This window comes from Aotus nancymaae, unplaced genomic scaffold (assembly GCF_030222135.1).
Source record: "Aotus nancymaae isolate 86718 unplaced genomic scaffold, 86718_ANA_hifiasm-v0.15.2.pri h1tg000064l_1, whole genome shotgun sequence".
NCBI lineage: Eukaryota > Metazoa > Chordata > Mammalia > Primates > Aotidae > Aotus > Aotus nancymaae.
Genome location: NW_026988479.1, coordinates 13,275,155 through 13,299,583, shown reverse-complemented (window position 1 = coordinate 13,299,583; position 24,429 = coordinate 13,275,155). Strand labels below are relative to the sequence as shown.

General features: G+C 47.1%; 1 protein-coding gene and 1 pseudogene across 1 annotated transcript; both read left to right on the top strand.

Moving 5' to 3' along the window:
- Positions 1 to 1,596: 1,596 nt before the first annotated feature.
- GFRA3 (GDNF family receptor alpha 3) lies at positions 1,597 to 23,090 on the top strand. The gene is made up of 8 exons (XM_012450667.2): positions 1,597 to 1,876; positions 11,015 to 11,302; positions 15,616 to 15,708; positions 17,065 to 17,377; positions 20,977 to 21,080; positions 21,242 to 21,376; positions 21,771 to 21,859; positions 22,398 to 23,090. Exons 1-8 carry the CDS (start codon positions 1,783 to 1,785, stop codon positions 22,485 to 22,487), a joined length of 1,206 nt encoding a protein of 401 aa, XP_012306090.2. The 5' UTR covers positions 1,597 to 1,782; the 3' UTR covers positions 22,488 to 23,090.
- LOC105716133 (ubiquitin-ribosomal protein eS31 fusion protein-like) lies at positions 8,699 to 9,450 on the top strand (annotated as a pseudogene).
- Positions 23,091 to 24,429: the final 1,339 nt, after the last annotated feature.

The window sequence follows — 24,429 nt, the reverse complement described above, 5'->3', positions numbered from 1 at the left end:
CTCTCTCCTAGCTTTGCCAACAGTGATTTACACCCCCAGCTGGAATGACTCTCTTTCTGGGCTGATTACATCGGCAAATGCCCCCCAGAGGCCACAGCAGGATGGCCATATTCAGAAGCAGCAGCCAATAAATCTCAGAGGTTTATATTGCAATTCTCAGTACCCTCCCTGCTGGCCCTCTGCCAGGCTGGCTCTGGAAGTAAGGAGGGGGTCGAGTTAGAGGGTTAGGGGATGAAACCCTCCACTTCCTTTCATCACCCTCTTCTCTTTCTTTCTATGCACTGCTTAGTTATTCTTCCAAGCTATTCTGCTCTGGCTTTATCCTGGGATCTTATGGGAATCAGGCCCAGGCCCAGTAAATACCCTTATCCTTATGGGTAAATGTCTGTGTTCAGGACACAGATGTGTTTCTACGTAGTTGTTTCATCCTGATAGAGTAGCTTGCTCTCTGAAACGTTCATCGTGTGAAAAGGATGGGCTCCCAAATGGTCTCTCCAGACACCTTCCTCAGTGATCTTTGGTCCAAGGAACTCTCTTCTACTTAGTGGAGGGCTTCCACAATGTCTTGCTATACGAAGTTGTTAGCAGGTGGGCCGCCTTGGGAAGAGCACCCTCTTCCACGCCAAGCCCCGTGGCTCCCTGGGCACCAGCCCTCCCTCGCCCCCACCCCTGCTGTCCCTTGGTCGAGCACAGGAGGCCCGTGGTGCAGACATGTGCTTCAGAGTTGCAGGGCGGCACCCAGGACCCTGTTGGGAGAGTGTGGTGGGAGAGATCTTTCCATCTTCCCTTATGACACCATCGGGGCTGAACGTTGGAATCTAATGCCCCAGGTATGCTCCCCCAGCAAAGCCATTCCACCCTGTCTGCGACCCATCTTTGCAGAATCTTGAGCTTAATAGCCATCTTACCCTAGAAGACACTTAGGAGGGGAAAAACGAGATCATAGATGTGCAGATTCTAAGAAAAACAAATACTAGGCCGGGCGTGGTGGCTCATGCCTGTAATTCCAGCACTTTGGGAGGCCGAGGCGGGAGAATCACCTGAGGTTGGGAGTTCCAGACCAGCCTGACCAACATGGAAAAACCCCGTCTCTACTAAAAATACAAAAAATTAGCCAGGTGTGGTGGTGCATGCCTGTAATCCCAGCTACTCGGGAGGCTGAGGCAGGAGAATCGCTTGAACCCGGGAAGGGGAGGTTGCGGTGAGCCGAGATCACGCCATTGCTCTTCATCCAGCCTGGGCAACAAGAGCGAAACTCCGTCTCAAAAAAAGAATAAAAAAGAAAAGAAAAGAGAAAAACACTAGAAATGCAAGTACCCTTGTTCAAGTTTTTTTTTACAAAAATCTCTTTTGTGGTGGTGTCTGTTCTTTGGTATGTGGGTGAGTGGGATCCGGAAAGTGAGAAAGGGTGCTTTTTTTGGAGAAATATTTGGTTCCCTGAGATGGCGAGTTTCCAGCGGCAGCTTCCACAATGTCTTGCTAGGCGAAGTTGGCAGACAGCAGGTGGGCCGCCTCGGGAAGAGCACCTCCTTCCGCGCCAAGCCCAGCGGCTCCCTGGGCGCCGGCCCTCCTTCGCCCCCACCCGCGCCGTCCCGCGGTCCAGCGCAGGAGGCGCGTGGCGCGGACGCGCGCTTCGGAGTTGGAGGGCGGCGCCCAGGACCCTGGTGGGAGTGTGTGCGTCGGGCGGGAGGGCCGGAGGCGGGGGTGGGAGGTGCCGGTCGAGGGAGCCTGGCTCGCAGAGCTCCAGCGGAGGAGCGAGGGAAGTGCGGACCCCGGCGCCCAATGCTCGCCATGGGGCGCCCCCCGAGCCCGCGACCGCTGCCGCCGGTATTCCTGATGTTGCTGCTGCTGCCGTCGCCGCTGCCTCTCGCAACCGGTGAGTGTCCGTGCACGCACCGGCCGGGGCTGCAGGAGGAGGTGGAGGTGAGGTGAGGTGAAGCCCGGGGCACCTGCCCGGCGAGGGCGCAGCCGCCTCCTGTGCATCCGAGCCGAGCCAGGGGAACTGGAGCAGGAAGCCCAGGGTGTCTGCAAGGGGCCGGGGTCACCCCAACAGAGTGTCCGAACTGAGGTAGACTGAGTGCCAGCAATGGCCTGGCCACCCAAGCATCTCCTTTTTGCCCTCTTCTCCCCCCTTTCTTCTTTTGAGGTCGGTCTACACCGTCACAGAACAACCCAACCTACAGCGAGGCCACTACCAAGACAGCGTCTCTGGGAGACAGGGAGAATCAGATCAGAAACAGTGTCATTTGCTCCACGTGGGCTTTAACTCTTCCTTCTGCTTTAAGGACTCAGGAAGAAACTAGGTACAGGTGAAGAAAAAGAAGTTTGTTAGAACTGACTTGTTTCGTGACCTTCTATAATAGCAAGCCTTGCAAGCTGTCTAGCACAGTGCCTTGCCTTTGGATAATAAATAATCCATAATAGGTGTTTTGTAGTTCAAAGCCTGGTTTTAGAACCAGGCCACTCCCACAAGGAAGGACAGTCGGGGATCCGAGGTCCCTGGAAGGTCCATGACCTTCCTGAGTGGGATGGGTGTGTGGAATCTCATTATGGGGCTCCTGCCCAGAGACTGAATGGAGGGACTCCTGAGACAGTAAGACCACCACACTGCCCTCAGTCCACAAGGCAGTGATGCAGAAATGCTTCCTTGAGACAGATATGGAAGGAAGGAGGGAAAACCCTGGTCTGTCTACCTGACAACATCAGTAAGTCAGGGCAGCAAGACATCACCAGTACTGATTTGACTGCCCAGGAAATTTCACTAATCCTAAAGGTTATGGTTGCATGTCGGGATCAGGGGAAAACGTTAAACATCTTCCTTATTAAATGATTTGATAAAGCAGAGTTGGTGACAGATCTATTTTCCACGGTAATATTTGACAGCAATGATTTCTGGTTAAGTGGCCTCATTGAAAATCCATAAAACAGTCATCTAGGAGGTGCCATGTAGGGCCAAGTGCTCTTCAAGAGCACAGACCAACAGAGGGCTTTAACAATGGGGTGGAAAATACCACTGCTCAGGGCCTGCAAAAACCAAGCATATAGGAGACCTCCGATTCACAGGGAACTGGTCTCATGTACTGAAAATCCTTCTGAAGTAGATAGGAGGCTAGAGTCCTGGGTTCTAGCCTCGACTCAATCTTGACTTACGACATTCCCTGGTGCACATTATGTTTCTTTGTTCTTTGTTCATCCATCTCTAAAATGGGTACCTGGGCTATTGGCCTCACTGGGGAGAAACAAATGAGGATCTTGTGCCCTCAAGCATAGCCTGATCTGAGCTATTTTGCAGCTACTCATTCTCTGATGAGCCAAGAAGCAGAAAACAAAGTTACAAAACCAGGGTGCTAACAAATCCGTATGAAATAGACATGGCAGTGGCTGCATTAATGAGGAGGTGGGGCAAGTACAATAGAGAGTGGTAGGGACTATAACAAGCTAGAAAAGGCATGACTTGTCAAAAGGGGGCAGTCATTACTCAACTCCTGTTACATGTGGGCCCAAGTGTTTCTATTTTTCAAGACAAATTGGAAATTCATAGTTTTATTTGAAAGCTGATCTTTTTTTGAGACAGAGTATCAATCTGTCACCCAGGCTGGAGTTCAGTGGTGTGATTCCAGTTCACTGAAGCCTCGACCTCCCACATTCAAGCGTCTGCCTTAGCCTTCCGAGTAGCTGGGACTGTAGGAGTGTGACATCACATAGGGCTAACTTTTGTATTTTTTGTAGAGATGGGTTTTTGCCATCTCTGATGCCCAGGCTAATCTTGAACTCCTAGGCTCAAACAATCTGCCCATCTTGGCCTCCCAAAGTGCTGGAATTATAGGTGTGCGCCACTGCACCTGGCCTAAAATCTGATTTTAATTTTAATTTTATTTTATTGTGATTTTTTTCTTTGAGATGGAGTTTCACTTTTGTTGCCCAGGCTGAATGAAGTGCAATGGTGCGATCTTGGCTCACCGCAACCTCTGCCTCCTGGGTTCGTGATTCTTCTGCCTCAGCCTCCCGAGTAGCTGGGATTATAGGCTCATGCCACCACGCCCAGCTAATTTTTGTAATTTTAGTAGAGATGGGGTTTTTCCATGTTGGTCAGGCTGGTCTTGAACTCCCAATCTCAGGCGATCCACCCATCTCAGCCTCTCAAAGTGGTGGGACTACAGGCATGAGCCACTGCACCCAACCTAATTTTATTTTTTACTTATTTATTTTTTTGAGACAGAGTCTTGCTCTGTCACCAGGCTGAAGTGCAGTGGTGCGATCTCGGCTTACTGCACCCTTGACCTCCCAGGCTAAGGTGACTTCTCCCACCTCAGCCTCACAAGTAGCTGGGATTACAGTCACGTGCCACCATGCCCAGCTAATTTTTATATTTTTAGTAGAGACAGGGTTTCAACATGTTGGCCAGGATGGTCCCAATATCCTGACCTTGTGATCTGTACACCTCAGCCTCCCAAAGCGCTAGGATTATAGGTGTAAGCCACTACACCTGGCCTAAAATCTGATTTTTAAATATTGGCCACTAATTACAGCTTTAAGAAAAGACTGTGAAAATGCAAACACACAAAAACCCAAAACCAAAAAACCAACCCCCCCCCCCCCCACCACACACACACAAACAGGAAAAGAAAATACTGCCAGGCGTGGTGGCTCACGCCTATAATCCCAGCACTTTGGGGAGCCAAGGTGGGTGGATTGCTTGTGCTGAGGAGTTTGAGACCAGCCCAGCCTGGGCATCATGGTGAAAGCCCATCTCTACAAAAGATACAAAAATTAGCTGGGCATGGTAGTACATGCCTGTGGTCTCAGCTACTTGGGAGGCTGAGGTGGGAGAATTCACCTGAGCCTGGGAGGTTGAGGCTGCAGTGAGTGGTGATTGCATCACTGCACTCCAGTCTGGGTGACAGAGATTCTATATTTAAAAAAAAAGAAAGAAAGAAAGAAAGAAAAGAAAATAACTATGCTGACTAAAGAGAACACATTTGCACACTGGATCAAATTATAACCTTTGCCCTGGATCAAATCATGTGTTTCGCAATCTAGGAAACACAAATTCCACCTTGTTGAGATGAAATTTAACGTGGTCCCCAAGTTCTTTGTTAGATGAATCCTCCTAAATCCACCATTGCTCAAACTTGGTAAAGTGTGTCAGCTAAGACATTGTTTTCTTTTGAAAATGTTTGCAACTCAGATGGGCGCAGTGGCTCATGCCTGTAATCCTAGCACTTTGGGAGGCCAAAGTGGGTGGATCACTCGAGGTCACGAGTTTGAGACCAACCTGGCCAACATGATGAAACCCTATCTTAAAAAAAAAAAAAAAAAATTTACAACTCAATAGTTAGTATAGTTCAATATTTATGGCCGGGTGCATTGGCTCATGCCTGTAATCCTGGCACTTTGGGAGGCCTAGGCGGGCGGATCACCTGAGGTCAGGAGTTTGAGACCAGCCTGGTCAACATGGAGAAACCCCATCTCTACTAAAAATACAAAACTAGCCGGGCATGGTGGTGCATGCCTGTAATCCCAGCTACTCAGGAGGCTGAGGCGGGAGAATTGCTTGAATCCGGGAGGCCAAGGTTGCGGTGAGCTGAGATTGCACCATTGCACTCCAGCCTGGGAAACAAGAGTGAAATTGTCTCAAAAAAATTTTTTTTTAATTTAGTCCAGTTACAGCAATAGGATTTGAATCTGCTACTTTTCTTTTTTTTGAGATGGAGTTTCGCTCTTGTTGCCCAGGCTGGAGTGCAATGGCACGATCTTGACTCACTGCAACCTCTGCCTCCCAGGTTCAAGCAATTCTCCTGCCTCAGCCTCCCTAGTAGCTGGGATTACAGGCACGCACCACCACACCTGGCTAATTTTGTGTTTTTAGTACCCTAGCAAATTTTGTATTTTTAGTAGAGACAGGGTTTCTCCATGTTGGTCAGGCTGGTCTTGAGCTCCTGACCTCAGGTGATCTGCCTGCCTTGGCCTCCCAAAGTGCTGGGATTACAGGCGTGAGCTACTGCGCCAGCCGAATCTGCTACTTTTCTTTGTGTATTTAACACTTACTTATTGGGTACCTACCAGAAGTAACATTGTAAATTTGTAGAAATTCCTCAATCTTTTAAAGCCATGTTCCCCTTTTGCTAAATATATAAAATCTCATACCTTTCTTAAATGCTTTTCGAAATCTCAAAAGCTTTTTTTTCATCTTGTACATGTAAAATTATCAAACAGGGTTTTTGGAAATACATATTTCCTAGAGAAATTCTGATATGCTTTTTCTTTTCCATAGATTATTGGAGTACACACAGGTGGTGTTTGGTTACATGAGTAAGTTCTTTAGTGCGGATTCGTGAGATTTTGGTGAACCCATCACCCGAGAAGTATATACTGGACCCTATTTGTAGTCTTTTATCCCTTCCCCACCACCCTTCCCCGCCAAGTCCCCAAAGTCCATTATATCATTCTTACACCTTTGCGTCCTCATAGCTTAGCTCCCACATATCAGTGAGAACATACGATGTTTAATTTTCCATTCCTGAATTACTTCACTTAGAATAATAGTCTCCAGTCTCACCCAAGTGGCTGTGAATGCTGTTAATTCATTCCTTTTTATGGCCGAGTAATATTCTATCTTACATATAGATATGTATATCTATATATAACACAGTTTCTGTATCCACTCATTGATTGATGGGCATTTGGGTTGGTTCCATGATTTTGCAATTGTGAATTGTGCTGCTATAAACATGAGTGTGCAAGTAACTTTTTTGTATAATGACTTCTTTTCCTCTGAGTAGACACCTAGTACACCCAGTAATGGGATTGCTGGATCAAATGGTAATTCTACTTTTAGCTTTTTTTTTTTTTTTTTTGAGATGTAGTCTTGCTCTGTCACCAGGCTGGAGTGCAGTGGCATGATCTCGGCTCACTGCAACCTCCACCTCCCGGATTCAAGTGATTCTCCTGCCTCAGCCTCTTGAGTAGCTGGGACTACAGGTGCATGCCACTATGCCCAGCTAATTTTTGTATTTTTAGTAGAGATGGGGTTTCACCATGTTGATGAGGATGGTCTCAATCTCTTGACCTCGTGACTCACCTGCCTCGGCCTCCCAAAGTGCTGGGATTACAGGTATGAGCCACTGTGCCCGGCCTACTTTTAGCTCTTTAAAGAATCTCCACATTGTTTTCCATAGTGGCTGTACTAGTTACATTCCCACCAGCAGTGTAGAAGTGTTCCCTGATCATGGCATCCATGCCAACGTCTACTGTTTTTTGATTTTTTGATTATGGCCATTCTTGCAGGAGTAAGGTGGTATCACATTGTGGTTTTTATTTGTATCTCCCTGAACATTAGTGATGTTGAGCATTGTTTCATCATGTTTGTTGGCCATTTGTATATCTTCTTTTGAGAATTGTCTATTCATGTCTTTAGCCCACTTTTTGATGGGATTGTTTCCTTTTTTCTTTGTGATTTGTTTGGATTCATTGTAGATTCTGAATATTAGTCCTTTGTCAGATCATGCCAATGCACTCCAGCCTGGGTGACAGAGCGAGACTGTCTGAAAAAAAAAAAAAAACAACAAAACTTATATCTAAGACCTGAAACTATAAAAATTTGTGATAAATTGTGAAAAATTTCTCCCACTCTGTGGGTTGTCCATTTACTCTGCTGACTGTTCCTTTTGCTGTGCAAAAGCTCTTTAGTTTAATTAAGTAACAGCTATTTATTTTTGTTTTGTTTAGTTTTTATTGCATTTGCTTTTGGGTTCCCTCTCGTGCCCAGACCAATTGCTATCAACTCCACCTGTATTGAAGCGATTCCATTCCACTGCATTGGTCTCCCTCAGACACGTACTTCAAATCATGGCCCATGTCGAAATGTAGGAGCTGAAACTGTCATTTTTCTCCTTAAAATCAATGCTGGGCTGGGCACAGTGGCTCACACCTGCAATCCCATCACTTTGGGAGGCCGAGGCGGGGGGATCATCTGAGGTCAGGAGTTTGAAACCAGCCTGGCCAACATGGTGAAACCCTGTCTCTACTAAAAATACAAAAAAAAAAAAAAAAAAAAAAAAATTGTCCTTGCCTAAGCCAATGTTTAGAAGGGTTTTTCCAATGTTATTTTCTAGAATTTTTATAGTTTCAGGTCTTAGATTTAAGTTTTTTTTTTTTTTTTTCAGAGTCTTGCTCTGTCGCCCAGCCTGGAGTACAGTGGTATGATTTTCGCTCACTGCAACCTCTGCCTCCTGGGTTCAAGTGATTCTCCTGCCTCAGCCTCCTGAGTAGCTGAGAATATAGGTGCCCACCACCACATGCAGCTAATTTTTGTATTTTTAGTAGAGACAGGGTTTCACTATGGTGGCCAGGCTGGTCTCGAACTCCTGACCTCAGGTAATCCACCCGCCTCAGCCTCCCAAAGTGCTGGGATTGTAGGCATGAGCCACCATGCCTGGCCAGGTTTAAGTTCTTAATCCATCTTGAGTTGATTTTTGTATAAGGTGAGAGATGAGGATCCAGTTTCATTCTCCTACATGTAGCTAGCCAATTATCCCAGCACCATTTGTTAAAAAGGGTGTCCTTTTCCTGCTTTATGTTTTTGTTTACTTTGTCCAAGATCAGTTGGCTGTAAGCATTTGGGCGAAACTAATCTCTGATGTTAGAGATGAAGATACTGCCTTATCGATCCACCATCTGCAGTGGAGCTACCACCAAAATGCAGATTTTCATAAAAACCTTTATGGAGAAAGCCACCACTCTTGAGGTTGAACCCTTGGATACAACAGGAAATGTAAAAGACAAGATCCAGGATAAGGAAGGAATTCCTCCTGACTAGTAAAGACTGATCTGTGCTGGCAAGCAACTGGAAGACGAATGTGCTTTGTCTGACTACAACATTCAAAAGGAGTCCACTCTTCCCACATTGAGAATTTGTGGTGGTCCTAAGAAAAGAAGTCTTACGCTGCTCCCAGAAAGAATAGACAGGTGCTGTGACTTATGCCTGTAATCCCAGCACTTTGGGAGACCGAGGCAGGTGGATCAATTGAGGCCAGGGGTTCAAGACCAGCCTGCCAACATGGTGAAACCCTGTCACTACTAAAACTACAAAAACCAGCTCAGTGTGGTGGTACATGCCTGTAATCCCAGCTTCTTCGGTGGCTGAGGCAAGAGAATCACTTGAACCCGGGAGGCAGAGATTGCAGTGAGTCAAGATCATGCCACTGCACTCCAGCTTGGGCAACAGAGCAAGACCTTATCTCAAAAGAAAAAAAAAAGCATAAGAGAAAGAAGGTGAAGCTGGCTGTCCTGAAATACCATAAGGTGGATGAGAATAGCAAAAGTAGTCATATTCGTCAGGAGTGCCCTTCAGATGAATGTGGTGCTGGAGTGTTTATGGCCAGCCACTCTGGCAGACATTATTGTGCCAAATGTCTGACTTACTGCTTCAACAAACTGGATGACAAGTAAAGGAAATGAAGACAGGCTGAGCATGGTGGCTTACACTTGTAGTCCTGTTGTCAGGTTTTGGGGTGCAGGGGAGCGCTCAGCTCCTCTGCGAGAAAGTTTTTCCAGGTTCTTGGTCTCTCACTCACCCAAGAATGGGAGAGGGGACCATGCCAGGCGCAGTACGCTTGCAAAGTAAATACTGGACCCCAAAAAGTTTTTGCAGAAAGTGATTTATTTAGGCAGAGAAAGAGAAAAAGGAGAGAGAAAAAGATAAAAGAGAAAAAGGCTTCCATGAAGAGTGTGTAAGGGGACCCAAGTATGGAATCCAAAGGGATGTGGAAGAAGGGGTCTTTTAACCTGGGAGGAATTCTCTCCCTCTCCAAGTCCCCTGGCCAATGAAAGGAATTCCTTTAAACTTCTGCTGGAGTGATTTACTTTTGATTCTTTCCTGTGCCCATGAAAATTAAAACAGAAACCATTAAATCTGCCAGATGGAGAGATATGGGAGGGGGACATGGCGCTGGGAAGTTCTTGCCCTTAGACTACGCCCCCTTGTGGACCCGGAAAGAGAACACATTCCTTCAACTCCAGCACTTTGGAAGGCCGAGGCAGGTGGATGACTTGAGGTAAGGAGTTCAAGACCAGCCTGCCAACATGGCGAAATCCTATCCCTTACTAAAAATACAAAAATTAGCTGGGCATTGTGGCGGCGACTGAGTAGCTGGGCATTGTCTTGAGTAGCTGGGCATTGTGGGGTACCCAAGTAGCTGGGCCTCAGGAGGCTGAGGCAGGAGAATCGCTTGAGCCCAGGAGGTGGTGGTTGTAGTGAGCTGAGATCATACCACTGCACCCCAGCCTGACTCTGTCTCAAAAAAAAAAAAAAAAAAAAAAAGAAATGAAGACACTGGTTTACTTGGGAGCACAGTGACTGGACGAGGGCTTCAGGGTTACTGGTAGTGTTATGTTCCTTTATCTGTATTCTGGCTACCCAAGCGTATTCAATTTGTGAAATTCATTGAGCCATACATTTTGATTCATGTACTTTTCTGTGTTATACCTCAATAAAAAGTTTATTACCAAGGAAGATGTACAAATGGCTAAGAAGCACATAAAAATATGCTCAACATCCTCAGTCATTAGGGAAATGCAAATGAAAACTTCAATGAGACTCAAAGTTAATGCTGACTCCCATTTAGCACTCGCTTGTCCATTCTCAGCTCTCTGATTCTGATACTAGCTCTGTCCGTGGCGTGGCTCTGCCCAGGGCCTCCTTCCTCTGTGCCTATCAGGCTCAACAGGCTCGCCTTCAAACAACTATCCCCTTTTCCTCCCTGAAGGCTGAGCAGCCCCTCTACAAACCCCTATTTCTTGTTGGGCCTGGTCTGTTCTGTCCAGACTATGGCAGCTGCAGGCTATCCAGTCCTGCTGGGCTTCTCTCTCTCCACACACACTAAAGGCCTTTTGTGCTACCCTAAGACTTTCACAAAGGTTTATCAGAAATATCCCCCACCCAACCTCATGACTTGGTATTCCCAGACAGCTTCTCTAACCTTACGTGAGCCTCACCTGGTATCTCCCTTTACAGGAGACCCCCTTCCCACAGAAAGCCGGCTCATAAACAGCTGTCTGCAGGCCAGGAGGAAGTGCCAGGCTGATCCCACTTGCAGTGCTGCCTACCACCACCTGGATTCCTGCAGCTCTAACATAAGCACCCCACTGCCCTCAGAGGAGCCTTCAGTCCCTGAAGACTGCCTGGAGGCAGCACAGCAACTCAGGAACAGCTCTCTGATAGGCTGCGTGTGCCACCGGCGCATGAAGAACCAGGTTGCCTGCTTGGACATCTATTGGACTGTTCACCGTGCCCGCAGCCTTGGTGAGGCCCCTATCATAGAGTGGACTGAGGTGGGGAAGATGGGGCTCTTGGGGGTTGTTTTTTAATCCTGCAGGATATGGGCCACATGGTAGATACTGATGGGGAGGATAATGAAGCTCTGCATTTGACATCAGGAAAGGTGGAGGGGTCATGCCGGGATCCCCATGGATCCCCATAACACTCCCCTCTCTTCTCCCTACTTTCCCCTTTCTTGTCTGGCAACATGTCTGCTCCCACTTGGCAGTGCTGTAAACCAGACTGAGACCCAACGTGGGGAGTTCCTGGAACAGAAGGTATGGACAGGAGATGGGAGAAAAGAGTCTTAACCCATAAATAGGCTCCAAATACCAAGTTCAGGGAGGTGGAGAGGTAACATCTTGGTCCAGCCTTTAACAGAAAGAATACTCATTAACCAGCCAGAAGATGTAAGAGAGAGAGAAGGCACAGAAAGAACCAAAGAGGAGCCACCTGTCACTCTTTCCATAGGCCCCTCTCTTTATTAGTCAGCTTTTACTTGACTATGTTGCCTTAACAAAACAGTTACTTGCAAAACAAAGGTTTAATTCCTGCTCATGTTACTTTTTTTTTTTTTTTTTTTTTTTGAGACAGAGTCTTACTCTGTTGCCCAGGCTGGAGTGCAGTGGCACGATCTCAGCTCACTGCAACCTCTGCCTCCTGGATTCAAGTGATTCTCCTGCTTCAGCCTCCCGAGCAGGTGGGACTACAGGCACGCGCCACCACGCCTGGCTAATTTTTTTTATTTTTTAGTACAGAGGGGGTTTCACCATTTGGGACAGGCTGGTCTCAAACTTCTGACCTCATGATCTGCCCACCTCGCCCTCCCAAAGTGTTAGGGTTACAGGCGTGAGCCACTGCACCTGGCCCAATTCTTGCTTATGCTGTCTATTGGCTCTTTCATGCATCTTCTTCATTCTTTGTCTGGGATGTTCCCTTCTCATGGCAGAAGGAAATGAGCATTGGCAGAACCATGTGATGGTTTTAGAAGTTTCTGCTCAGATCTTATGTATACTATGTATGCTTACATTCCATTGAGAGAGCAAGTCACATGGCCAAGCCTGACATCACTGGATTGGAAGAGTATACTTCTCCCACAGGGAGATACCAAAAATCACATGGCAATAGGTGAGGATATACAATCTTACAGGGAAGACAAAGAATGATTGGAAACAATAATAAAATCTACCATTGTCAAAGTATTCATTTCTCTCCCTTCTACAAGTAAAATACATCCATCTATTTTCCATGGAAGATGCCTTAAAAGTTCTGTTCAAACATGACATCAGGCTTCAAGTCTAGGATCTCATGATAGTTTCCAGTTGGGCCTGGATGTGGTTCCTCTTGATGTAAAAACTTATGAGCCAAAAAGATAAATCATCTGCTTCCTATATGTACTTAGCATACAATAACGGGACAGAGTCAGGATAACCACAACAAACGTTCTCAGAAAGGGGAGGGATGGGCATCTAGGTGCAGTGGCTCACATCTGTAACTTCAGCACCTTGGGAGGCTGAGGCGGGAGTATCCCTAAAGCCCAGGAGTTCAAGACCAGCCTGGACAACATAGTGAGCCCCCATCGCTACAAAAAAATAAATGAATTAGCTAGATGTGGTGGTGCACACCTGTGATCCCAGCTACTCAGGAGGCTGAGGTGGGAGGATTGCTTGAACCCAGGAGATTGAGGCTGCAGTGAGCCATGATCACACCACTGCACTCCAGCCTGGGTGACAGAGTGAGTCCCTGTCTCAAATAAATGAATGAATGAATGAATGGGAGACACACAGCAGACATTGATTCATAGCAATTCTGAAATCCCACTAGACAAATGTTGTAAGGGCCCTCTTTCCTGGGAATAAGGATTGTTCTTTAATAAGGCCCTGTTTTTGCTCTATGGGAGTAGTTGGCCTATCTGTTGTTCTCCACAGCTCTTGGCCCAACCCTCTGGAAGATCCTTCCTCTTTCATTTTCCTCTTTGGCCACATTTGAAAAGGGCATCAGGGACTATAATCTCCCTGGGGGCTGAACCGCATTCTCAGCCTGCTTCCTGCCTGAGAAATGTTGGGGCATTTTAAGTCTCAAATAGTCACAGTCTCTTTTAATCTATGCTGGTAGCTCTTTGTAGTACGACTCTCTGAAAACATAATTGCTGCTTATATCTTTGATTTCTATCATCTCATGTGCCTATGGCCTTTCCCACAATTCAAGACATGCCTCTTTTTCTACACCTAAATTAGAAGCACCTTGCCCTTATCAGGCTTCTGTGGAAGAGCCACTACTCTAGTCTTTTTTCCCTGAGTACATTTGTCCAACTGGCAGGACTTATTGGGTACCATCTTAATCAACTGAGAGATCTCCACAAACAGTATGATAGCCACATACCTCATTTGCTCTTTTCCCCAAGACTGAGTTGTAATCAACCTTATCACTCAAAACATTTTTTTATGTTTTATCTTTTACCTTATGAATATGAGAAACAATTGCATTTCTTAATCCTGCAAGTCCTGAAATTTCTACATTATCTTTTCCTCCACACTTGGTAACTGGCCAATTCTTTTCTGAGCTTATCTCTTTCTTATAGTACCTTGCCAAATGCAGCCAATAGCAATCAAGACATACTAGTAACCTTCTGCTTCTCAGCTTCCCCTAACAGTATAAGCTCATTCAGCCTATAATCTTCTCAGTTATTGCAGGCAACAATTTTACCAAATGCTTTGCCACTGCATAATGAAGACTGCCATCTTTTCAGCCCCCAGTAACAGCTTCTTTATCACCCGCTGCCCAGTGCCAAAGCCCATGATACACATTATATTATTTTATTACTGTAGCACTCCACTTCTAGTTGCCACTCCAATTGCATTTTATTTTTACTTTTTTTAGTTGGAATCTCACTTGTCACCCAGGCTGGAGTACAGTGGCACAATCATAGCTCAGCCTTCTGCAGCCTCAGCCTTCTGAGCTCAAGTAATCCTCCCACCTCAGCTTCCTGAGTAGCTGGGACTACAGGTGTGTGCCACCACACCCAGCTAACTTTAAAATTTTTTGTAGAGATGAAGTCCTGCTGATTTGCCTAGGTTGATCTCAAGCTCCTGGGCTCAAGGACTATTGCTGCCTCAGCCTCCCAAAGTACTGAGGTTACAGATGTGAGCCACCATGCCCAGCCCCAGTTGCATTTTTTTTTTTTTTTTGAGACAGAGTCTCATTCTGTCATCCAGGCTGGAGTGGTGTAGTCTCGGCTCACTGCAGCCTCCACTTCCCGGGTACAAGGCATTCTCCCAGCTCGGCCTCCTGGGTAGCTGGGATTACAGGCATGCACTACCACACCCAGCTAATTTTTGTATTTTTAGTAGAGGCGGGGTTTCACCATGTTGGCCAGGCTAGTCTCAAATTCTTGACCTCAGGTGATCTGCCTGCCTCAGCCTCCCAAAGTGCTAGGATTACAGGTACGAGCCACCACGCCTGGCCCCCCATTGCACTTATAATAAGAATTTGCTAGGTTGTGCTTTGTAACATCCAATTTCCAAATCTCTGGCTTTCAACAAAAAAAAATATATTTCTTGCTCATGTTACACATCTGCTGCAGGATTCTATGGGTTGGCTTTGTCTCTGTTCTACTTGTCTTCTTCACCGGAAGATCCAGGCTGGTAGAGGAGAAAGAGTAGCAGCAGAACCATTTGAGGATTCTTAAAGCTTCTGCTCAGATGTGATTTACATCACTTCAGCTCACAATCCACAGGCCAGAGCAAGTCACATGGCCAAGCCTGCCATCAGTGGGGTGAGGAAGTGTATGCCTCTCACAGGGGGTGTGAAAGTTACATGGCAACAGGTGGGGAAGAATAATCCTCCCATGGGGTGGGGAGCAAATAATTGGAAACAAGGAGAGTTTACCACACTCCTTGTTCCCTGTTTTCTGCTTCTCATCCTAATCACTTTTCTTTCAGAACTTCCTCTGAGGCTTCTCCATGATTCCTCTTGCCTCTCCACACTGTGTGCTGAGCACCATGGTATAAGTGCGATGGTACTCAGCATATTTATCTACCTCGCTTATACCATGGTGCTCAGCACACAGTATGCTCAACAAATGGTAGCTCTTATTATTCTTATAGTTTATTGGTGGAGCCCAGCCTGTATGTTACGGCCCCACATTTTTCTTGTCTCTGCACAGCTTGCAGCTGGTTAGGTAGAGGCTGTGCTTTTCCTTTTCTCCACAGGGCTTTAAGGTCTGAGCCAGCAGCTTCAGCCCTCCAGCCTACCCCACCTGGTCCTCAGCATTCTGGTGCTCCCCACCTTGTCTCTAGGTAACTATCAGCTGGATGTCTCTCCCTATGAAGACACAGTGACCAGCAAACCCTGGAAAATGAATCTCAGCAAACTGAACATGCTCAAACCAGGTCTGTAGGGCAACTAGACTTGGGAACGGGAGGCTGGGGTGGGACTCTGAAAAGGGTGGCCAGGGAGGGGTACAAGTTGGGGGGCTTATAAGGGGAAAGCTTCTAGCCTACCAGGTGACTAAGGAAGACTGTGTCAGGCTGGAAATGTGAGCCATGGGGCATGGTCTGGTCTCACAGGAGTCATCAAAGGACAGCAGTTTTTAGGGAGGCATTTGAAGAGAGCCCATTAGGGCTCCCTTTTCCACAAGGTGGGCCCCTACAAAGGGTGTGGTGGGAGTGGCATCAGCCCCAAGAAAAAATGTCCTGAAATGGAGTATTTACTTGCATTCAAGGCAGCTAGGAAAGTAGCCTCTTTGTCCCTGAAGACTAGGAAATTGCTTGTTTTCAACCATTCTAATGGGATGGGCGAGGTATTGGGCAGGAAAAAGAGAGTGACTCTGCACAGGGTGCCTTGGGGTGGGGAGCCATCAGTCCGGCAAGAGCTGTGATGGATGTTTTTCAGGAAAGTGAGGCTGTGAGTTAATTGAGGGAAAACATACACACATGCACTCTCTTTTTGAGAAAGATGTGAGCTTTGCTGTATAGTCAATATTTTATCATTAGAATTAGAATTTGAGAAAAAGGCATAGGGATTCATGCATGAAACACTCTTGGTGACAAGATCAGCAAATAACCTGTTACAGTTACTTGATTACTGTGGCTGCTGGAATATTCTGTTAATAGAAATATCACCATAATTTCCCAAGATTCAGAATGTGGGGAACAGAGTATACATGAATCAATAAATAAAAGATGGGCAGGTGACATTAAAATGGGTCAGGATAGGTGCACGCCAAGCCAAATCCAAACCAGAAACCTAAAATAGAGTTTAGTTGCCTCTGTTTTGGCCAGTTCTAAAAGTGCTTTAGAATGTTTGGGTGGAGATAGAGGAGAAAAAGTAAAACAAACAAACAAACAAAAAAACCAAAAAAATAGAATGTCGCAGATACTCTAGGTTATGATTTCTATCTACCATTAGATCTCACTGCATAGCATTGAGGAAAGAGCTATGGTTATTTGAGCTTTCTGGCTGCTTGAATTCTAGGTAAATGGGTGTTCGATGCATATAGATGATCGTGATTATTATTATTTTACCTAGTCAAGATAAGGAGTAGGAAAGGGAAGGCTTCAAACAGAGGAGAGGGGAGGCCCTGGATTAGGAGTGGCTATATTCAGGACGGGCCTTCTTTTCCTCCTGGATCCACTACCTTCCTTGTGAAATCAGGGGTTTTCTGGGGTTCCTATGGAGCCTGGGCTGCAGGCATGCAGAGGGCCCAGCCGAGTAATTTCCTGCCCTTTCCCCCCACCACCCCGCAGACTCAGACCTCTGCCTCAAGTTCGCCATGCTGTGTACTCTCAATGACAAGTGTGACCGACTGCGCAAGGCCTATGGGGAGGCGTGTTCTGGGCCCCGCTGCCAGCGCCACGTCTGCCTCAAGCAGCTGCTCACCTTCTTCGAGAAGGCCGCCGAGCCCCACGCGCAGGGCCTGCTGCTGTGCCCCTGTGCCCCCACCGACCGGGGCTGCGGGGAGCGCCGGCGCAACACTATCGCCCCCAGCTGCGCGCTGCCACCGGTGGCCCCCAACTGTCTGGAGCTGCGGAGCCTCTGCTTCTCCGACCCGCTGTGCAGGTGTGGGGTTTGGGAGGGCAGGGTGGGCAGGGATGTGGCACACACCCCTCCTTCCTGGCCATGTTCCCGTGCTGAGCAGGGTCTTGACCCTCCCAGGGAACCGTGGGACCCACTGGCTGCTTCACCAAGTAGCTACCTTGGATATTTTGTGAAACTCTTTTCTCAAAAAGCATATATGTTTTTTTTTCTTTACTGTAAAACCTCAGGAAATATAAAAATGTATTTTAGAAAAATTATTCAAAATTCTATCACCTGAAAATAATCTACCATACTTTGGGGAGCACTTCCTTTCAGTCATTTTTCTATCCAGATAACAAAAGTAGACATTCTGGGAATAAGTGTGTGTCTTACTTTTTTTCTCTTATGGCACAAATCTCATGAGCATTTTTCTATGGAGGAGTGTGGTAAGATGCAGTAGCTCATGCCTGGAATCCCAGCTCTTTGGGAGGCTGAGGTGGGTGGATCATTTGAGGTCAGGAGTTCCAGACCAACCTGGCCAATGTGGTGAAACCCTGCCTCTACTAAAAATACAAAAATTAGCTGGGCTTGGTGGCGAGCACCTGTCGTCCCAGCTACTGGGAAGGCTGAGGCAGGGGAATCGCTTAAACCTGGGAGCTGGAGGTTGCAGTGAGCCTAGATTGCACCACTGCACTCCAGCTGGGTGACAGAGCAAGACTCCACTCTCAAAAAAAAAAAAAAAAAAAAAGGGACAGGCTCTGAAGTCAGACAGATGTGAATTTAAATTTTGGGTCTTTGTGATCTTGAGCACATCACTTAACCTAAGGTTCCATTTAGTCCTCTGTAAATACTGGGATAATAATGAAGACCTCATGGGACTCTGGTGAGAGTTAAATTACATAATTTACATAGAGTGGTGTAGAGTACTGGTGTAGAGTAAGTGCTCAATAAATGGTAGTGCTTATTTTTTCACTTACTGTCCTATAAGAACTTCTTTTTCTTTTTGAGACAGACACTCTCTGTTGCCCATGCTGGAGTGCAGTGGTCCATTCTCGGCTCATTGCAACCTCTGTTTCCTGGGTTCAAGCGATTCTCCTGCCTCAGCCTCCTGATTTGCTGGGACTACAGGCACATGCCACCATGCCTGGCTAACTTTTGTATTTTCAGTAGAGGTGGGGTTTCACTATGTTGGCCGGGCTGGTGTCCAACTCCTGACCTCGTGATCCTCCTGCCTCAGCCTCCCAAAGTGGTGGGATTACAGGCATGAGCTACCAAGCCTGGCCAAGAACTTGATTTTTAAATGCCTGAATTATATTCCATGTATAGATACCCCACATTTTATTTAACAATTCCTCAATCGCTGGATATTTAGGGGTTTTTTTGTTTTTTGTTTTTTTGAGACAGAGTCTTGCTCTGCTGCCCAGGCTGGAGTGCAGTGGTGTCATCTTGGCTCACTTCAGCCCCTGCCTCCTGGGTTCAAGGGATTCTCCTGCCTCAGCCTCCCAAGTAGCTGGGATTACAGGCGCCCACCAAGCCCAGCTAATTTTTTTTTTTTTGTATTTTTAGTAGCAACGGGGTTTTGCTGTGTTGGCCAGGCTGGTCTTGAACTCCTGGCCTCAGGTGATACACTCACCTCAGCCTCCCAAAGTGCTGGGATTACAGGCATGAGCCACTGTGCCCAGCCAGGTTGGTTTTTCTTTTTCTTTCTTTCTATTTTTTGAGACACAGTCTTGCTCTGTCCCTAGGCTGAAGGGTAGTGTTGCAATCTCGGCTCACTGCAACCTCCATCTACTGGGTTCAAGCCATTCTCCTGCCTCAGGCTTCTGAGTAGCTGGGACTATAGGTGCACGCCACAATGCCTGGCTAATTTTTATGTTTTTAGTAGAGATGGGGTTTTGCCATGTTGACCAGGCCAGTGTTGAACTCCTGAGCTCAAGTGATCAGCCCACTTTGGCCTCCCAAAGTGCTAGGATTATAGGCATGAGCCGCCATGCTTGGTCAACTCTTATTCTTTTTTTTTGAGACAGTCTCACTCTGTCACCAGGCTGGAGTGCAGTGGCACAATCTCGGCTCAGTGCAACATCTGTCTCCCAGGTTCAAGTGATTCTCCTGCCTCAGCCTCCCGAGTAGCTGAGACTACAGGTGTGTACCTGCGTGGTGACACCTGGCTAAATTTTTTTCGTATTTTTAGTAGAGATGGGGTTTCACTATGTTGGGCAGAATGTCACGATCTCTTGACTTCATGATCTGCCCACCTTGACCTCCCAAAGTGCTGGGATTACAGGCCTGAGCCACTGTGCCTGGCCTCTTATTCTTTAATCTTTGTCCACAACCGTAATTACTACTTAGGATGTACTGCTACTAGTGCTGTTGCCAGATCAAAGGACATGGAAGATTTGTAAGGTATTTGATATATTTGATAAACATTTTCTCCAGGAAATTTGAAATTCTGATCTGGCTTTTCTGTGTCTTCTCAGGACAAAACACTCACAAAATTGAAGTTATCATTCATTCAAGTGACATTTGAGAACTTCATTCTCCTACTTAGTTTTTTGTAACCTTGAGCAAGTTACTTAACCTCTGAGACTACCGCTTTCCTCGTCTGTAAACTATCTTATACTCAGGGCTCTTAATAATCATAATACTGATACTTACTGAGTACTTACTATGGGCTGGATACTGTTTTAAGTACTTAACATGTATTAACTCATCTAAACCTTACAAGATCCCTAATAAGGTAGATTCTTTTCTTTTCCTTCCTTCCTTCCTTCTTTCTCTTTTTCTTTTTCTCTTTTTTCTCTTTCTCTCTTTCTTTCCATCCCTCTCTCCTTTCCTTTCCTTTTTTCCTTCCCTTTTTCTCTTTCCTCCCCTTCCCTCCTCTCCCCTCCCCTTCCCTTTCTTCTTTCTTGAGATAGAGTCTTGCTGTGTTGCCCAGGGCAGTCTCAAACTCCTGAGCTCAAGTGATTCTCCTACCTCAGCCTCCCAAGTAGCTGGCATTATGGGCATGTGCATTCTCTTACTTCATCCTCACAAAAATCCATGAGGTTTTGCTGCTGTCATCTCTATTTGATAGTTGAGGAAACTGAGGTTAAAGAAGCTATCTGAGATCACATAAGTAGGGATTATGGAGCCTGAACTCAGAGTGAAATGGTATGGGGTCTGAGGAATGGTACATTTGATTGTGACGGGGCACACTTCACAAAGGAAGAGGCCCTGGGCCAAGGCAGAGGAGGATTTGGCACAAAAATGGGCCTGCCAAGCTAAGGGCGTGGTAAGGGAGAAGGCTGCAGGCCAGACCCTCAAGGATGACTCGTGAAATTTTTCTGGCCAGGTATGATGGCTCACACCTGTAATACAGCACTTTGGGGGGCTGAGGTGAGTGGATCACCTGAGGTCAAGAGTTTGAGAGTAGCCTGGCCAACATGATGAAATCCCGTCTCTACTAAAACTACAAAATTAGCTGGGTTTGGTGGCACATGTCTGTAGTCCCAGCTACTTGGGAGGCTGAGGCAGGAGAATCACTTGAATCCAGGAGGTGGAGGTTGCAGTGAGCTGAGATTGAGCCATTCCACTCCAGCTTGGGTGAAAGAGAGCAAGACTCCATCTCAAAAAAAAAAAAACAGAAATTTCCCTTCTTCCAGATCACGCCTGGTGGATTTCCAGACCCACTGCCATCCCATGGACATCCTAGGAACTTGTGCAACACAACAGTCCAGATGTCTCCGTGCATACCTGGGGCTGATTGGTAAGGCTGGGGGCATGTGTAGGAAGCCCCGTGTTGGCTAGGCCTGAGGGCAAGAATGCTCTAAAGATAAAGGTTGTGATCCTGAGATGGGTGGAAGAAGGTGGGAGCTACAGTTCGGGTTAGCCTAGGCCCTGACTACCCTTTTCCTCTTCACTCCACAGGGACTGCCATGACCCCCAACTTTGTCAGCAATGTCAACACCAGCATTGCCTTAAGCTGCACCTGCCGAGGCAGTGGCAACCTGCAGGAGGAGTGTGAACAGCTGGAAGGGTTCTTCTCCCACAACCCCTGCCTCAGTGAGTATGCTGAACTTGCTCTCAGGCCCCGGGGTTGAGTCAGCGGGACTCAAGGGAAGAAAAAGGGTCACCTCTGTGGCCCAGGCTGGTTCCATCCATCTCCACCAGCCAGAGCAGCTCCCAGCATAGGCATTCATCCCTGTAGCCTGGGCCTTTCTTCTGTCTCCCACTCCCTGAGAAACCCTCAATGCTGCCTGTTCAACCTGTCTGGAACCCAGGAACATCTCCAGATCAAGAAACAAGCAAGCAGAATGAGAGAGTATCCCACTTCCACCTCCCTCCTACTTTCTCCCCTATAGGCCAGGGTCCCTGTGGCATTCCCTTTGCTTCCTTGGGAGCCTGAGAAATCTCCTGCTCCCATACCTTTCCAATGAGCCTTCTCTTCTCTCTTCAGCGGAGGCCATTGCAGCCAAGATGCGTTTTCACAGCCAACTCTTCTCCCAGGACTGGACAGACTCTACCTTTGCTGTGATGGCACACCAGGTAGGGTCTCCTCTGTTACACCCTTCAGACCTTTTTTTCTTTTTTTTTTTGAGATGGAGTCTTGCTCTGTTGCCAGGCTCGAGTGCAGTAGTGAGATCTCCGCTCACTGCAACCTCTCTCTCCCAGGTTCAGGCAATTCCTCTGCCTCAGCCTCCTGAGTAGCTGGGACTACAGGTGCATGCCATTACACCTGGCTAATTTTTTGTATTTCAGTAGAGATGGGTTTTCACCATGACCAAATGGTCTTGATCTCCTGACCTCGTGATCCACCCTCCTCGGCCTCCCAAAGTGCTGGGATTACAGGCATGAGCCACTGCACCCAGCCACACCCCTCAGACCTTTACTGGACCAACTGGGGAAAACCCAAACCAGGCAGACAAAGGGATGGGGGCCGGGGGCTGATTTCCTCGTTGCCATGAATACTAGAGACCTCTTACGGATACCTCCGGAGACGAGAAGTACCTCTTGCCTGAGGTAGAAGGAAGTGAAGGGGCTGAATAAGATTGCCTGAGCTAATTCCATTCCATTTCTTCCACAGAATAAAAACTCTGCTCTGAGGCCACAGTCCTGGATGCCCTTTCTTTTTTCCTGCACGCTTCCCTTGATTCTGCTCCTGAGCTTATGGTAGCTGGACGTCCCCAGGGCCTTCTTCCCCTCCACCACACCCAGATGGACTTGCAGCCTACTGGGGTGAGGAAAGGACAGCAGCAGGAAGGAGGTGTAGTGCGCAGACGAGGGCACAGGAGAAGCTACAGGTTATGACCTCCAGATCCTTACTGGCCTGGTCCTCATTCCCTCCACCCATCTCTACTTCTGATTCATGCTGCCCCTCCTTGGTGACCACAATTTAACCAATCTTCTGGTGGTGACCAGCTCCACCAAATCCCTTTCTGAGATCTTCCTCTTGACTACCAGGATGACCAGAATCCAATAAGTTAGCCATTCTCTATTGCATTCCAGGTTAGTGTTAGGGTAGGCAGGACTGGGTGTTCTGAGGCAGCCTAGAAAGGCATTCTCCATTGTGAGAAAGGCTGGAGCAAGACAAAGGGCATGCACCCCTTTGTCTCCTCCTCTGAGTGGAGGATGGGAACCTGCTGCCTATACTGCTCTGTCCCCAGATCCTGCAGAACATCTGGGCATCAGGAACTGGAGCCTGTGGGCCTTGCTTTATTCCTATTATTGTCCTAAAGTCCCTCTGGCCTCTTGGATCATGATTAAACCTTTGACTTCAGACTTTGCTCTTTTTCCATTTTCTCAAATTTTGAATTTCTGTAGAACTAGGGTGTTACAGACAAAAAGCACAGGCCAGGTGATGAGGAGATACAGCAACGCTACCACCAACAGCTATATGACTTCAGGCATGTCTCTTAGCCTCTGTGTGTTCTTGATATGGAGTTGGAAGACAAAGTAGCTTATGTGAGACCGTGGACCTAGGATTTGTCCCAGCTCCAGCCATTTGTCAGATATTGCCTGGGATCTGCCACAGCAGCTGAGATGGCGACCTTTAGTCAACCACACCATTTACTGAACACGGGCTTGGGTTATTGGGCTGCTCCAGATCATAATGGGGGCCAGAGGAAAAGAGAGATTGGTTCTTTTTTTTTTTTTTTGAGATGGAGTCTTGATCTGTTGCCCAGTCTGGAGTTCAGTGGTGCAATCTCGGCTCACTGCAACCTCTGCCTCCTGGGTTCAAGCAATTCTCCTGCCTCAGCGTCCTGAGTAGCTGGGATTACAGGCATACACCACCAAACCTGGCTAATTTGTATATTTTTAGTAGAGATGGGGTTACAGGTGCCTACCACCACGCCTGGCTAATTTTTGCATTTTTTAGTGAAGACAGGGTTTCAGTTTCACCATGTTGGCCAGGCTGGTCTTGAACTTACCTGACTTCAGGTAATCTGCCCGCCTCAGCCTCCCAAAGTGCTGGGATTACAGGCATAAACTACCACACCTGATGCAGAGGTGGTTCTTTTTTTTTTTTTTTTTGAGATGGAGTCTTGCTTTGTCGCCCAGGCTGGAGTGCAGTGGCGCGATCTCGGCTCACTACAACCTCTGCCTCCTGGGTTCAAGCGATTCTCCTGCCGCAGCCTCCCAAGTAGCTGGGATTACAGGCATGCGCCACCACGCTCAGCTAACTTTTGTATTTTTTTTTCTTTTTGCTTCCCTCTACCTTTGCAGAAGTATTTTTTTTTTTTTTATTAAAAAAAAATAGAGACAAGGTTTCACCATGTTGGTCAGGCTGGTCTTGAACTCCTGAACTCGTGATCCAGCCACCTAGGCCTCCCAAAGTGCTGGGATTACAGACATGAGCCACCGCACCTGGCCTGATTTTTTTATTTTTAGTAGAGATGGGGTTTCACCATGTTGGTCAGGCTGGTTTCAAACTGTTGACCTCGTGATCTGCCCACCTTGGCCTCCCAAAGTGTTAGGATTACAGGCGTGAGCCACTGCACTTGGCCCAGGATTGTTCTTGATCTCAGGGAATTTGTGATCCTATTGGGATAAGGACACACCCACCCATGCAAAGTGTAATAGTTGGAAGAATCTATTTATAGAGCTCTGGACATTTG